At 45.1% G+C, this 15717-nt stretch overlaps 1 protein-coding gene across 1 annotated transcript in view; it reads left to right on the forward strand.

Annotated features, from left to right (window-relative positions):
• Positions 1 to 294: 294 nt before the first annotated feature.
• LOC102742034 (ectonucleotide pyrophosphatase/phosphodiesterase family member 7-like) overlaps positions 295 to 15717 on the forward strand; it is a 31498-nt gene continuing 16075 nt past the window's right edge. Inside the window, 1 exon segment of the mRNA XM_081820096.1 lies at positions 295 to 683. Coding sequence (XP_081676222.1) covers positions 404 to 683 — 280 coding nt within the window. The 5' untranslated portion in view covers positions 295 to 403.

Genomic DNA, 15717 nt, shown 5'->3' on the forward strand with positions numbered 1-15717 from the left:
CTTTCAGAGTCATAATGAACAATAATCTGTTCTCCCTATAAAAACAGAATATACTGAGCAAAGGAAAGCACCAGTCTAATTTGTTCCTCAAATCTTCGCAATAGTGGAATTGATACAAAGTCCAAAATATTTCACATGGTTTGACTTTTTTTATCATGGTAAAATATGCACAACACAAAATTTACCACTTTTACCATTTTAGAGTGTACAGTTCAGTGGCATTAAATGCGTTCACAATGTTGTACAACCATCACCACCATCCATTTCCAGAACTTTTCATCACATAAAACATGACATCTTGTCACACTCCAGGTGTTTCAATCCACAACACAGCTCAGGCACAATTATCAATTTGGACTTTGTTCAACCACAGATAAAAAAGGGAGAAAATGGGAGCAGGCCCATGAACTCTGTGATGTGTGGTGCTCGCGGCATCACAGCGCTCGGGGTCCTCACACTGCTGCTGCCCGCCCTGCTGGGCTGGGCCAGCTGCCACCCTGTCCCTGGGAGGAAGAACTTCAACAAGCTGCTGCTGATCTCCTTCGATGGCTTCCGCTGGAACTACGACCAGGATGTGGACACCCCCAACATGGACCGCCTGGCCCGGGAGGGCATGAAGGCCAAGTACCTAACGCCACCCTTTGTGACAGTGGCCTCCCCATCCCACTTCACCACCATCTCCGGTAAGTTCCACTCTGCAGCCAGTCCACCAATGCTAGTGGAAGCCCCAGAGTCTGTCATTCCCTGAAATAGAGCCCATTCTCAGTGAGCTCTTGGGAGACTGAGGCAGTTCATGCAACTGGAAGAAGCACTAGCTTAGAATATTCTGGTTTCTAAAACCCCACTGGCTTCAGGGCACCAGCCTGCAGACACAATCAGGACCACAGCTACAGCCTCTCCAGCCCCTGTTCCCTGCTCCCCAGGCCCACCCACCCTCCACCCTGCCTTACATACAGTGGCTGGTGATCTTTTCCAAAACTAAATCATTAAAAGAACTTTATAAAAATAATAAAACATTAAACTTTAAAGAACTAGATTAGATTAGATGACTCCCTGGCTTATTATTGAAGAGTTGGAGGGACACCAATGCTCTATGGGTCTTTTTTTGGGGGGGGTTGGTTTTTAAACATTATATTTATTTATTTGAGAGAAGGAAAGCATGAGCGGGGTAGAGGGACAGAGGGAGAGGGAGAAGCAGACTCCCTGCTGAGCTGGGATCCCGACATTGGGCTTGATCCCAGGACCCCGGGTTCATGATCTGAGCTGAAGGTAGACATTTAACCAACTGAGCCACCCAGGTGCCCCATCAATGTGTTCTTTGAAAAGAATTCAAATCTTATCTTTCTGTGGCCCAGAAAGTCCCATGACCTGGACCCTGACCCACTCTCTCCCGGCCTCTCTCACCTCTCTTCCCCTCACAGAGTTCTCTCCAGATCACAAAGGCCACCTGCCTGTGTCTCCACCCAGCCCCCACCTGCCTCAGGGCCTTTCCCCTTGCCAGTCTCCCCAGATCACCTGGAGCATGTAGTCAGGTGAGACAGGGGAGACAGACATTAGACAAGTAAATACACTAATAGATCTCATTACAACTAGGAGAGGCACTGAGAAGGAAGAGGAGAGTTTCTCCAGGAGAAGACAGCAAGGGCAAATTGACTTGAAATTGGAGGCAGGGAAAGGCTGAAATGGGACGGTTGAACTGAGAACTGAAAGAGACCTCAGGAGACAAAGAGGAAGAAAAAGTATTCTAGGCAGAGGGAAGGGCATGTTCAAGGTCTCTGTAAGAGAAAAGAATGTGGTTGTTCCAGAATCCCAGTTGCCAAAATGCAAAGGATTTCACTATAGTAAGAATAAGAATAGCTTCCATTCCTCCAACATAGGCCTGAAGCCGGGCATGTGCTAGGTGCTCTGGCTTCGATATCTCCAATACAAAAATACTGCAAAGCAAGTGCTGTCCCCATTCCACAGATGAGAAAACTAAAGCTCAAAAAAGGCTGAGGAACTCATCAGTCACTGGGCCAAGAAGTGGGCAAGGGGGAAGCCAGGTCTGGAACGAGTGTGTCCCTGGCCACACAGAACTGGTTCTGCCCAGCTATGAGCCTGGGATCCACAGACCCCTCTCATGGGGTAGGGAGTGGTGCCTGGCAGCATGAGCCTCACCCCTACCCAGAGAACCACTCCCTTGGGGTCCAAGGCAGCTCCAGGAGCCTCTGAAATGATACACAAACTGCTGGTACCTTTTTGGGGAGAGGGTTTTATCACTTCCATCAGACTCTCAAAGGGGCCCTTGAATCAGAAACTTAAAAAATAAAGCTGAACAACCACTCAGAGGGAGATTTGCTGACAGAGATTTTCCTACAAGTAAACTCTTTGAGAGGCAAGTCATTTGGGAACTATTAGTGCCAGGAAACAGGAACTAAATAGCCCTTTTCTGGAGAAAGCGAATGCTACTTCCCAGTGGCATTAACTTCATAACATTTAAGAGATCTCCCATGGGCAGATTCTGGATCCCTGAACACTGAGAATATGATGGGCACAAAATATTATAAGGCATGCCCACCTTTTATTTATTCCCAGAAGGTTTCCAATGAGAAGATATAAACAGTAAGAGCAAATATTAAAAATTATAAAATCACTGCAACTCCTCTTCTACATTCATTGCCAGTGGGGAATGGAAATGGGTACAGTTTCAATGCAGAGTAATTTGGCAACAACCAATACAATCAGGAACATACAAATTTTCTTATTTGGCAATTCCACTTGTAGGACTTTATCCTACAGATATATATCTGTGGGTGGAAAACGATATACACTGTACATACAAAGTTATTCATTGCATTGGGATTTGTAACTACAGGAAAAATAGAAACAACCTAACTAGCCACCCAGAGGGGAATGGCTAAATAAAATACCAGACATCCATAGAATGGCATAATCTGTTATCATTAAAAGGAAAAATGAGGTAGTTCTTTGTGCCCTGATAGGAAGCTATCTCCAAAATGGATTAAGTGACAAAAGCAAAATGCAAAGAATGTGTGTATATATGTGATCATATAATATAAATGTATACATATGTGCATACAATTACTTATAGATGTATAGAGGACCTCTGGATAAATAAACAAGAAATTGACGATACTGGTTCCTCCAGGGAGGGCGGGGGGTGGGAGACTTTGAATTGTACCCCCTGTGTACTTTTTAGATCTTGGACCATGTGAAATGTATTGCCTATAAATAACAAAATAATCTTTTTAATTCACCCACTGTGGAAAAAACATGTTCTTTTGAACCCTCTATTTATAACCAGACCTGTCATTTATTGAGCAGGTGAACATTCACTCTGCTTCAACTTTAAAAAATGTTTTCCAACCCCAGCACTATTGACATTTGGGACCAGATTTTTCTCTCATGGGGCAGGGGGGACTTTACGTGCACTGTGGAATGCTGAGCAGCATCCCTGACCTGTAAACCCACTAGATGCCAGGAGCACCCCCTCCTCCCAATATGACAACCAAAAATGTCTCCAGACATTGCCCAATGTCTGCTTGGGGAGCAAACTGGCCCCCAGCTGAAAACTCCTGCCTTGAATGGTGGAACCTAATACCTGGCTTATGAAAATGCTAAGCAGGTACCATCATCATCAGATCCTTCAATTCTTGTAATGGTGATATGAAGTCTGGACAGTTACCCTCTTTAAAGGTGAGATATCCGAGGTTCAAAGATGTACAAATCTTTTCTAAGACAGAAGTAAGAAGTAAAATTCAGCCCTGGATGGTTACAGACACTGATTCCTCAATCCCTGCCCTCCAGCATGACTACGACCCACCAGTGTCTTTGATTCTAATTAAGTAATCATTCCAAACCCCTCTGAATGTTGCCCATCCTCAGAGCTTCCAGGAAACAAATATATATCCTCAATATGTTGTATTAATGAAACAGAGGCCACCCCAGGCCCAACAAAACCCCCAGCATTTGTCTTCATGAGCTGGGTTCAAGCAGACCTCTGTCTGACTCCAATGTGGGGAAGAATCATCCATAATAGAAAAAATAATGAATAAAATTCGTGCTGCCAGCACCCAAAGACCTCATCAGATTCCAGGGTGTAGGCCTGACACAAAATATGATAAACGGGCTCTCTTAGCTCAACAACTAATTAATTGGTGTTCTTATGAACACCTCTGGGCAATTTAACAGGGAAGAGAGGTGATGAGAAGGAACCTGTCGTACTGTTTCATATCTGAGCTGCATACGACACACAGCTCCAACACAGGCTCAGGTCCAAGAAGCCATGTGGCCACTCCTCTGAGCTTCCTAGACAGAGTTTAAGGGGCAGGGGCCAGGTCAAGGCCAGGAGAAGCCATGTCCCAGGCACAAGGATCCATGAGCAAGCCTCCCTAAGACAGCTGACTTAGCTGCCCAGGGTCAGAACTCTGGGCCTCCTAGAGCATCTGCTGCCCTCATCTGGGCAGCAGGGCCTCCTCATGCTTGGGGGCTATCAGGTGTGTGGATATCTCAGCCGTCACCTTGGAGCCAAGGTCACATGACCCTCATCAGTTTTCCCTGCTGCTGGTAAAGAAAGTCTTCCGGGAGAGTTTTTTTTAGAGGGTCTCCAAGGTATTCATTCCTTCATTCAACAATTACTGTTTTAGCATCTCTGCTGGGCCTGGCAGTGGGGACAGTGGTCAACTACACTTAAGTGTCTCCAAGGTCTTACCCAGGGCTTGCCTCACAACACAGGCTCTTGTCCCCTTGGTTCCCAGATCCCACAGATCTTTTGGGGAATCTGTTTCCTTTTCTCTATAGCTCTGCCAGGGAGAAAGATGAAGAGCTCTTTCTTGTGGATCCTTCTGCCTTTTTGTTTTCTTTCTCTGACAGCTCATGGAATCAGACAGGGAAATGTGTTCTCACTCATCTGTGCCCCCCAAAACTTTTTCTGCACCCCAGCTCCCCATAAGGGGGAGAGCTTAGCAGAAATACCCGCTTTCCATGCTTTCTCCCATGGCACCCTCTCCTTGAAGCAGGGAGGAGAGAAGTCCTGAGCAAGAAACTCAGGGAGGATTTCTTAAAAACTGGCTATTTATTCAAAATATCCTACTTTATCACCTCTCCATGTGAGACAATCTTTGCATCCTTGCAAAGAATGTGTATTTTTCCTCCAACTATCGGCCCTCCCACCACCACCTGCAAGAGGTGGAAGTGGGGCCCCTATCTAGAATCAAAGCCCCCAAGTGCAAAGCAAGCCCTGGCTCTGGGGGAAATATTTTCCCTCCAGCTCCCCAAAACTGGGCACTGGGCAGGCCTGCATTTTAATCAACTTCGTCCTCTCCCCATCGAATGAGCCATTACTTCCTCCAAGATAGTTTTCTTCTTCCCACCTGGCTTCATCACCCCCCACCCCCAACATCCATGTCACACACACACACACACACACACACACACACACACACGGGCTTGGCCACAGCACCTGGAAGTTTCTTAAAATAGAATGATGTATTAGTTTTCTATGGCTGCAGAACAAATTACCATAAACTTAACAGCTTAGAACAACACCCATGTATTATCTTTCAGTTTCCAAGAGAAGTCAGCACCACTGAGCCTCTGCTCAGTGTGTCACAAAGCTGCAATCAAGGCATCAGCTGGGTTGGGGTTCTCTCCCAAGCTCATGTGGTTGTTGGAAGAATCCATTTCCCTGCAGCTGTAGAACTCATAGCAGCTTGCTCCTTTGAGGCTGCAAGAGAGGGTCTCTCTGCTCTAGATCCTCTTTTAAGAGCTCACCTGATTAAGTCAGGCCCACCCTGGAAAATCTCCCTTTTGATTAACTCAAAATGAACTGATTAGGGTTCAAGAGATCTGCAAAATCTCTTCAACTTTTCCATGTTCTCCTGGTTAGAAGCAAGCCACGGGTCCCACCCATGCTCAAGGCAAAGAATTATACCAGGCATATATATCAGGGGACAAGAACTTTGGGGACCATTCTGGAATTCCTCCTAGCACAAACAGGTCCTTGATGGGGTTCAGATAAACAGGGAGTGAGCATCAGTCTTTGTATAAAGGCATAAGGTAACAGGGGACATGCCCCAGAGTGAAGCTCCAGAAAGCCTGCAGAATTATGGCTAATCCCTGAATCCTAGGGGGCAATGAATGTCCACGGAGGCTGGGCTCTCCAATCATAGTGTGTCACCACATCAGTACTAGACCCTTTCTGTTGCTTCGGCAAAAATGAGGAGGAGGGGGGAAAAAATGACGAGGAGGAGGACATAAAGAAGGAGAAGAAGGGCGCCTGGGTGGCTCAGTCGTTAAGCGTCTGCCTTCGGCTCAGGTCATGATCCCAGGGTCCTGGGATCGAGCCCCGCATTGGGCTCCCTGCTCAGCGGGAAGCCTGCTTCTCCCTCTCCCACTCCCCCTGCTTGTGTTCCCTCTCTCGCTGTGTCTCTCTCTGTCAAATAAATAAATAAAATCTTAAAAAAAAAAAAAAGGAGAAGAAGAAGGAGGGGGAGAATTATTAATTTGAAAGTATTTACAGTCATTTCCTAGGGCTGCCATAACAAAATACCACAAACTGGGCAGCTTAAAACAACATAAATTTATAGAGTTCCTGGCTGGCTCAGTCAGTGGAACATGGGAGTCTTGATCTCAGGATTGTGAATCCAAGCCCTACATGGGGTGTAGAGATTACTTAAAAATAAAAAAATCTTTTTAAAAAAACAGAAATGTATTGTTTCACAATTCTGGAGTCCAAAAGTCTAAAATCAAGGTGTTAATAAAGCTGCATTCCCTCTCAAATCTGTAGGGAATCCTTCCTTCTGTCTTCCTCGCTTCTTGTGGTTTGCTGGCAATCTCCGGCATTCCGTGGCTTATAGATGCCACATTCCCATCCTCCATCCAGTCCATAGAGTTCTCCCTGTGTGTCTATTTTCACATGGCCATATTCTCATAAGGGCACAAGTCATTTGGATTAGGGGCCCACACTGCTGAAGCATGACCTCATCTCTATAGTAGCCCTATTTTGAAATAAGGTCCCATTCTGAGGTCCTGGGGCTTAGGACTTCAAGTATCTTTTTTGAGGAACACAATTCAACCCACAACAGTATTATAAGACATAATTAATTGATAACCATAGGCATTAGTAATCCAGGTCCTCAAACTATGTCACCAGAGTGATCAATCTCTTTCTTTTCCCTCTCTATTTCTACGAATGACCACAAAATTCCCAATATTGGCTCTCATTGGACCAATTTACTTCTCAAAACCGATCGCTGTGGCCTGGGGTAGGGGGTGGAACAATGTTGAACACCCAAGCTAAGAATACATATCTACCCCCAGGTCAGGGTTAAGGGGGGTGGCAAGCACCACACAAACCAGGTGGACTGCAAGTCAGAGACTGGTGGGTTCTCAGGGGAAAATCAAGGACTCTTATCAGAGAAAAGAGCAGTGTAGGAAGGTCTGGCAGGAAGAGCGAAGGTCTACCTCACTAGCTTGATGGGGCTTTTGATATGGGGATGGGGGTGTGGCCCAGTACTCAGTCCCAGGAAGTCACACCTTCACCTGTGGGGCTGGCTCCTTGTGGATTCAGTAACCACACGTGCAAACAGCCATCTCCCAGCATGGTCCCCCCAGTCTCCCTGAACTGTCCCAATTCCCTTCAGATCTCACCAAAATGAAAAGCCATTCTCTGAGGGTTAGCAGCTCATTCTGCTAGTTTAAATCACCTGATGCCTTCTCCCTCTCCAGAAGCCTGTACTTACTGCTCCATCACTGGTAATGACAGTGAACATTTTTGCAATCTCAGTTTTTATTGCAAAGTGATTGAGGACCAGTGAGAATAACTTATGCTGCTGAAACTAAGGAAATCCCGCCAAGCAAGTGGTGGGTAGATAGAAGTCTTATAGCAGCAGCATATATTTTTCTCCCCCAAGGAACCTACTGAAAATAAGAAGCTATCACCACCATGTTTCAGACAAAGGCTATGGAAAACGTAAGCTGTGATATTATAATTTGACAATTTTAAATCTAGTCAAATAGATATAGATCAGAGGTGAAAAGGGGACTCTGGTAACTAGAGGATGGTCGAGAATAATAAAAGTGAGGTCCTCTCTGCTCAACATTTTCTCCTTCCTTGAAAGGGTACTCAATGATGGGCTCAAGCTCCCTATCAGCCAGGAATTAAGTCTCTCCCAATTCCAGAACGCCATCAGGGCAACCCCAAAACCAGAGCCATCACTTGCAACCGTATAGATTGTTTACAACACAATTCTAAGGACGTTATTTTCATGAATGCTATGTGGGTGGTATCCCCTGGAGGTGCACAGGGCATAATTTGCACAAATGATCAGTTGCTTACATGCTATCCCAAAATCAATCTATAAGAGGTAAAAATTCCTCATGATGTCATAACCAGTCATGAATCCATGACTCTCCTTCTACCTGAGACAGGAGCAAAGGAAGCATGGTCAAATATACTTGGATGAGCTTTAAGACTAGGTCAGGGTTCTCAATGTCTCACCACTGACATTTTGGGCCAAATCATTCTTTGTCTTAGGCGGGCAGTCTTGCGCGTTATAGAGTGTTTAGCAGCATACCTGGCCTCTACTCACTTAATGACAGCAGCATCCCTCCCCGAATTGTGACAACCAAAAGTGTCTCCAGACATGGCCAAATGTTCCTTGGGGGGCAAAATTACCCCCTAGTTGAGAACCCTGGGACTAGATGTATAATACCCAAATCACATGTAAATCAGAGAGCCAAAGGTCACCCATGTGACACTCTAACTGGTGAAAAACAGAGTCTGAAAGAGGTAAAAGAGGTAGGGAAAGGAAATTAAATCCCTGCTGCTGCTAACAATATAAGCCCAGCAGATGTTGCTGGAAACCTAGTTAGAAGACGCTATAAACCTTAATCAGCTTCCATCCTGCTTCCCCAGAAATAACTCTCCACTGAAAAAGTCCTGGAAGTCGGGGCGCCTGGGTGGCTCAGTTGGTAAGCGTCTGCCTTCAGCTCAGGTCATGATCCCAGGGTCCTGGGATTGAGACCCGCATCGGGCTCCCTGCTCAGCGGGAAGCCTGCTTCTCCCTCTCCCACTCCCCCGCTTGTATCCCCTCTCTTGCTGTCTCTCTCTCTCTGTCAAATTAATTAATTAAGTAAGTAAGTAATTAAAAGTCCTGGAAGTCAACAAAACCCCTAAAACATAGATGAACAAAGCAAAGAAAACCCAGATGGAGACAGAAAAGATGTGCTTCCAACTCCAGTCATTTCCACAAGGAGGGAAAAAAGGAAGTCTTGAAAATAAGGAAGGCTGGGAAACCAGGATTATTTCCCAACTTGTCATGACGTGAATTTCCAACATGTAGAAAAATCAGATGCCAATGTTTCAGGTCTATGGATTACACAGGAGAAAGTGTCAGCCCAAAACACCCCAGCAACTGAGCAAAAAATCATGACTGCTCCAAATCCCAACGCCTTGAGTAAGAGAAGTTGGAACCACTTGAGACTGACAGCATGGGTGGATTAGTTTCCCATGGCTGCTATAACAAAGTACCATAAGCTGGGTGGCTTAAAGCAACAGAAAGTCTAGAGGCTAGAAGCCCAAAATCAAGGTATCAGTGGGCCATGCTCCCTCTACAGGTTCCAGGAGAGAATCTTTCCTCGCCTCTTAGGCTTCTGATCGCTGCCAGCATTCCCTGATTTGTGGCCACACCACTCCAATATCTGCCTCCATGTTCACGTTGCTTCCTCCTTTTCTGTCTGTGTCCTCTCCTCTTCTGCCTCTTATAAGGGGGTTTAGAGCCAATATGGATAATCTCTTCATGTGATGATTTTCAGGATGATCTCTTCATGTCAAAATCCTTAACTTATATAATTATATCCGTGAAGACCTAGTTTCCAAATAAGGCAGCATTCACAGGTTCTGGGAATAAGAATATGGACATATAGGGGTTCCTGGGTGGCTCAGTCATTAAGCGTCTGCCTTCGGCTCAGGTCATGATCCCAGGGTCCAGGGATCAAGCCCCGCATCGGGCTCCCTGCTTAGTGGGAAGCCGGCTTCTCCCTCTCCCACTCCCCCTGCTTGTGTTCCCTCCCTCACTGTGTCTCTCTCTGTCAAGTAAATAAATAAAATCTTTAAATTCTCAAGTCTTGTTCAAGGATAAAATGATTTATGGATGGCCATAATTAAAAAGCAATGTCAAAAAGAAGCAGCATCAGTGTTTTTCATTTGCACTTACACATGAGCAAGAGCAGTTTAGTAAAATGGGCATGCTAGGGTTTTATATTCTCTGTCCAAAAAATGGCTGCCATCATGAGTGCTAGTGTTGGAGACAAGCCTCAATTCTGTAGCAGGAGTTGATAAGGTTTTAAATTTTGATTGGTTCACCTGTCCTCATTTCAAGTACCTTTATTATGGGTCCAGTGGATTATCAATGGGTGGCACCCTGGGTGTGTAAACTTGGGTAAGTGTGGTTTTGAGCATCAGTGTGGGCTGTTTCCCATCAGTGTCTTGGCTGTGGTTCTCAATGAACTTGTCAGCTCAAGAATGGAACATTGGGTTGATTTAAGGTGGTTGGTTGACTCGATTTGGCAACTGTTCTTCCTCACTGATTTCATACTAGCTGGTTAAAAAGACATTTTCTTCTTTGGTTTTGGGAATGTGAACTTAATGAATCACAAATCAGGAGGAAAATGAAGACACGCTTATAGTTTATATGGTAGATTAGTTTAAAGGAATTAGTGAATAACACATAGCAGTTCCTCAAATTATTGTTAAATAAATAAATGCATTAAAGTGTGTCTATGGCCAAATGGACTATCTGTAAATATACACTGTTACACCTGAAAATTAGTAGGTACGAACAGAGCAAATGTTTGGAGCAGAGGGGGAGGAATGCCCTTATTAAGTTATTAAGTTATGGCATGGCTTCTTTTAATCCCACTAAAATATCTTTTTTCCCAAATTGACTTTGGACTAAAGCAGGTTCTGTTTCCTACTGGTTCAGATCATACCTGGCCATCTGCAACTGGGGCAGAGGTAAGAGGGAGTTTGTTCAATTAAATTCAACAAACATTTATTGAATGTCTAATGAGGGTAAATCCCTATGCTTTGTGCCAGGGAGATACCAGAATAAATGAGGCATAACCCTACTCTTAGGAAGCTTGTAAACTAATGTAAAAAACATATTTATAGGCAATCATCTGAAATTCAAGAGGAAATGAGATGGATGCTAAGTGGAAAGTATAAGCAGGATGGAATGACATGAGTGCCATGTGTGCCCGGTTCCAATGACACCTGACAGCCCACAGCAAGGCTGCACAGGCACCCATTTCTTGTATGATCTGAAGGCCCATGAAGGTTTGCATCTAGACAGGTCTAATCTAGGTCTAGAGTCTAAGTCATGTCAGTCCTGACCTTAGGATCAGGGAATAAAAGGAGTGGTTTTCATCTATCACAAGCCAAGGAATAGCCCAGAACATTGGCAAAACCTGAAAACTTTGCAAGTTCTAGAGCAGGGCTTCTGGGCCAAGAATCCAGGACTGAGATGATGAGAAAAGGCAAGTCATGAACCATCTCAGCCATTTTTTCATCATCATAATCAAAAAAAGAAAGAACTTCGACAGTCTTACTGGGTAGATGCCAGACCCTATTTTAGTTCACACTTTGGAACTAATCTCTCAAGCCATCTAACAATGGCCAAAATAGTGGTTTGTCCACAACAACATAACTGAACAATACTGCTCACTTATTTCCAAGTGCATATCATGTGAGAAGTTTAGGTCATTAACAAAAAAGCACTAAGCAAACTCAGGCTACATAATCCTTTCAGCAAGGTAACTGACAATGGATACAACTGGGGCAGGCTATTAATATAAAACCACCTCTATCTACTTCTGCCCAAGCAGTGAAGTGCTTAGTTTCAATAGTTAAAAATCATGGCAGGGGTGCCTGGGTGGCTCAGATGGTTAGGCGTCTGCCTTCGGCTCAGGTCATGATTCCAGGGTCCTGGGATCAAGCCCCGCATCAGGCTTTCTGCTCAGCAGGGAGCCTGCTTCTCCCTCTCCCTCTGTCTCCCCCCTGCTCATGCTCTCTCTCTCTCCGTATCTCTGTGTCTCAAATGAATAAATAAAATCTTATAAAAAAAAATCATGGCAGATACAGATGACACTTGACCAATATGGGGGTTAGTGGTGGTGAAACCCCACACAGTTGAATCCATGTATAACTTTTGACTCCCCACAATTTAACTACTGATAGCCTACCATTGACCAGAAGCCTCACCAATAACATGGACAATTAACGCATATTTTATATATTATATTCTATATTCTTACAATAAAGTAAGCTAGACAAAAGAAAATGTTACTAAGACAATCATAAGGAAGAGAAAATACATTAACAGTACTATAGTGTATTTATCAAAAACAATCTGGTGTATAAGTGGACCCACACAACTCAAGCCCATGTTGTTCACGGTTGGACTGCATTTGCACTTGCCTTCTACCAGGCTCCAGTGTCACCTCCTCTGTGCAGCCTTCCCTGATCCCCTCTTTTCTGTGTTCCCACTGCACTTTGTTCAGCATCTGTTGGAGCATTGATCACCAGTTATGTCGGGGGGAAACAGCCATAAAACACAGAAATACTTTCACACTAGCTCAAGGGAAAGGACTGCCCTGCAAGGTTCTAATAGGCAAAGTCAGGCAAGGGAACCAAATGAGAGACAATCAGAGAAAATGGAAAATGCAGTTAGAGAAACCAGACCTTATGTTTCTGGCTCTCAGAAGCCCAGTGTTCTTCTAATCAGCCCCAGGAACTCTCCTGTCTCTGCTTCACTCACTCACAACCAGCTTTCTCTTTTTGCTCATGGCCCATCATCGTAGGCTGCTCGGAGCCCACAACCAGTTGACTAGTTACTACATCTCTTGGTTTAAGTCTTGAGAGAGAGAATTGGGTTTCTCACCAACCAACTGAATGTGGGGAGGAGATGCCACATGGTACAAATGGTGCCTAGACCTGCCACTCAGCAAGGCCTGTAAGTAGGGCAATTCTAAGAGAAGGTGCCTGTGAGCACTGCAGGCACCCCAGAACATGCTCTCTCTCTCTCTTTTTTAACTCTCTCTCTCCTGTCCTCTAAGCTGTAAATGCCATGGGACAATCAAGGATAATACTTGGCTCAAAATGTTTGAGAAAGAGAGGATTTGGATCAAACACTGGAATTGATGGTTTCCTAAATTCACCCTGCAAGTATTCGGGAAATAAATAAATTTCAGTCTCTGAGAATCAAGAGAAAGGAGTCACATCTAGCTGGGTTGGTTCCCACACTTGAAAGGCTTGGTTGGGTGAATTTACCCACACCTTGCCATAACTGGCTTGGTGTGGGAGTAGGCATTGTACCCTGATAAAAGCGTAATTAGCAAGCAGCAGGAATCACGTTCTCCAGGAGAGCTCATCCTACTTCCTGTTTAACTTGCATAATTACCCACATCACAAACATTGAAATGACATGGATGACAGACTCTCAGAATGGATAAAGCCAGAAAGGCCCTTGGAAATCATTAACCCTCTCATTTTACAGAGGGGAAAACTGAGTCCCAGAGAGAGAGCAAGTGCTTACAAGAGCCAAAACCAAAACCAGATGTCCCGCCTCTGAGAGCAGCCCCCTTCTGTAGCATCATACTGTAGTGAGGACAGCGTCATCTGACCCAAGTGAAACCAGTTCCTTTGCAGCTACTGGAACTCCAGGCATGGTCAACGGTATTGCTTTCACGCAGCTTTTCCAGCCTGGTCCCTGACTGTCTCCAGAGTTGAAAATGCAATTTTAGTAAAACTGACTGCCACTCCCTGCAGCTGTTCATTTCTTAGCTTTTCCCCTCCTCTGTCTTGTTCTGCCCACATTCCAGAACTGGCCCTTAACCAGGATAGAGCCTTGAGCAGCAGGAAGCAGGAACCAAAGGGGCAGTGGAAATTTCTGCTGGGTCATTAGTGGTCCCCAGCTGCTGGCTGGATTTAGAACATGCCTTTAAGTATCAGGGTGGAAATAACCCAAAACCATGGAGACAGTTTCCTTTGTGCAATTACTGGGACTAGCCATGCCACAGAATAGAAGGGTCATGCCCCCTGAACTCATTTAAGGTAAGGTGTTTGAAACTTGGGTAACATCTCTTTGAGGGGAAAATGGATTCTATGATTGGTTCCCAGGCTAGTCTACTTAACTGATATTATAATTGACCTCTGGGTCCCAGAGCCTGGAAGCCAGAATCATTAAGGTCCAAGAGGGGTAAGTTTCTGTGTCCGTGGCATCCTCTGCTTCTTCCAATTCCTCCTCCAAATCCTCCCAGTGGCTTTGGGCCCCCAAGCTTCCCCAGATAGTGGAGTACTCCAGGTTTTGACAGCTGTCTCTCCTCCCTTTGGTCCCTCAGGGGAGTTGCTATCAACCCAGATTTTGGAGTAATGGGCAATCTGCTAGAACTAATCCACATGCAGGTGTAAATGACTAAAAGGCCCTGAAACAGTGGTTCTGACATGTCAGTGGGACATGTCCGTGGGCACTAGAACCACCTGGAGAGCTTATGAAAATGCAGACTCCCAGACCCCACCCTAGAGGTCTGGATTCAGCAAGGGCTAGAGTGGAGACCAGCGAATTCGTGAGGGTTTTTTGTTTGGTTGCTTTTTTTTTTTTTTTTTTTTTTTATTTGAGAGAGAGAGCGCAGGCACGAACAGGGGGGATGGGCAAAGGGAGAAGCAGACTCCCTGCTGAGCAGAGAGCCCAACTCAGGGCTCAGTCCCAGGACTCAGGGATCATGACCTGAGCCGAAGGCAGATGCTTAACCCACTGAGCCACCCAGGCTCCCTGGGAATTTGTGTTTTTTAACAAGCAGTTCAATTGATTCTAATGTTGGTGGTATGGATAAATACTAGACTAGGTGAAGTGCCAGATTTTTGTAATTCCAGGGTGATTTGATCTTTACTGGGCAGGAAGAGTCACATAGATAGAACAGAATCCAGGATTTGCAGGGGGAAAAAAAAAAGGCAAAAGCAAACTACCCCTGGGTGAATTGTCTCTGTGCTTCCATTTCATCTACTGTGATATGGCATGGCTCAGCCATGAGAAAGCTCTTGCCCACTTCACCCCTACCTACCCGTAACAAAGGACTCTCAGTTGTGGTATGTGACTGCCCCGCCCCCGACATACAGTAGAACAGAGAGGTTAAGACCCCGGGCTGTAATGCTCAATACCATCAGTCATTTGGGAAATGCATGTCAAACCCAATGAGATACCACTGTACATCCACTAGGTTGGCCATAATAAAAAACAGGAAGATAACAAGTGTTGGTGAGGACATAGAGAAACTGGAACTCCTGGACGCTGCTGGTGGGAATGTAAAATGGCACAGCCACTATGGAAAATAGTCTGGCGGTTCCTCAAAAAGTTAAATATAGAGTCATCATATGACCCAGCAATTCTACTCTGAGATGTATACCCAAAAGAATTGAAAACTGACACTTATACATGAATGCTCATAGCAGCATTATTCACAGTAGCCCAACAACGTAGAAACAACCTAAATGTCCACCAACTGATGGATGGATAAACAAATTCTGGTCTATTCATACAATGGAATATTATTCAGCCATAAAAAGGAATCAAGTACAGGGGCGCCTGGGTGGCTCAGATGGTTAGGCGTCTGCCTTCGGCTCAGGTCATGATCCCAGGGTCCTGGGATCGAGCCCCACAT

The sequence above is a fragment of the Leptonychotes weddellii genome, chromosome 5 (genome assembly GCF_054177405.1).
Source record: "Leptonychotes weddellii isolate Sample4059 chromosome 5, ASM5417740v2, whole genome shotgun sequence".
NCBI classification, from domain to species: domain Eukaryota; kingdom Metazoa; phylum Chordata; class Mammalia; order Carnivora; family Phocidae; genus Leptonychotes; species Leptonychotes weddellii.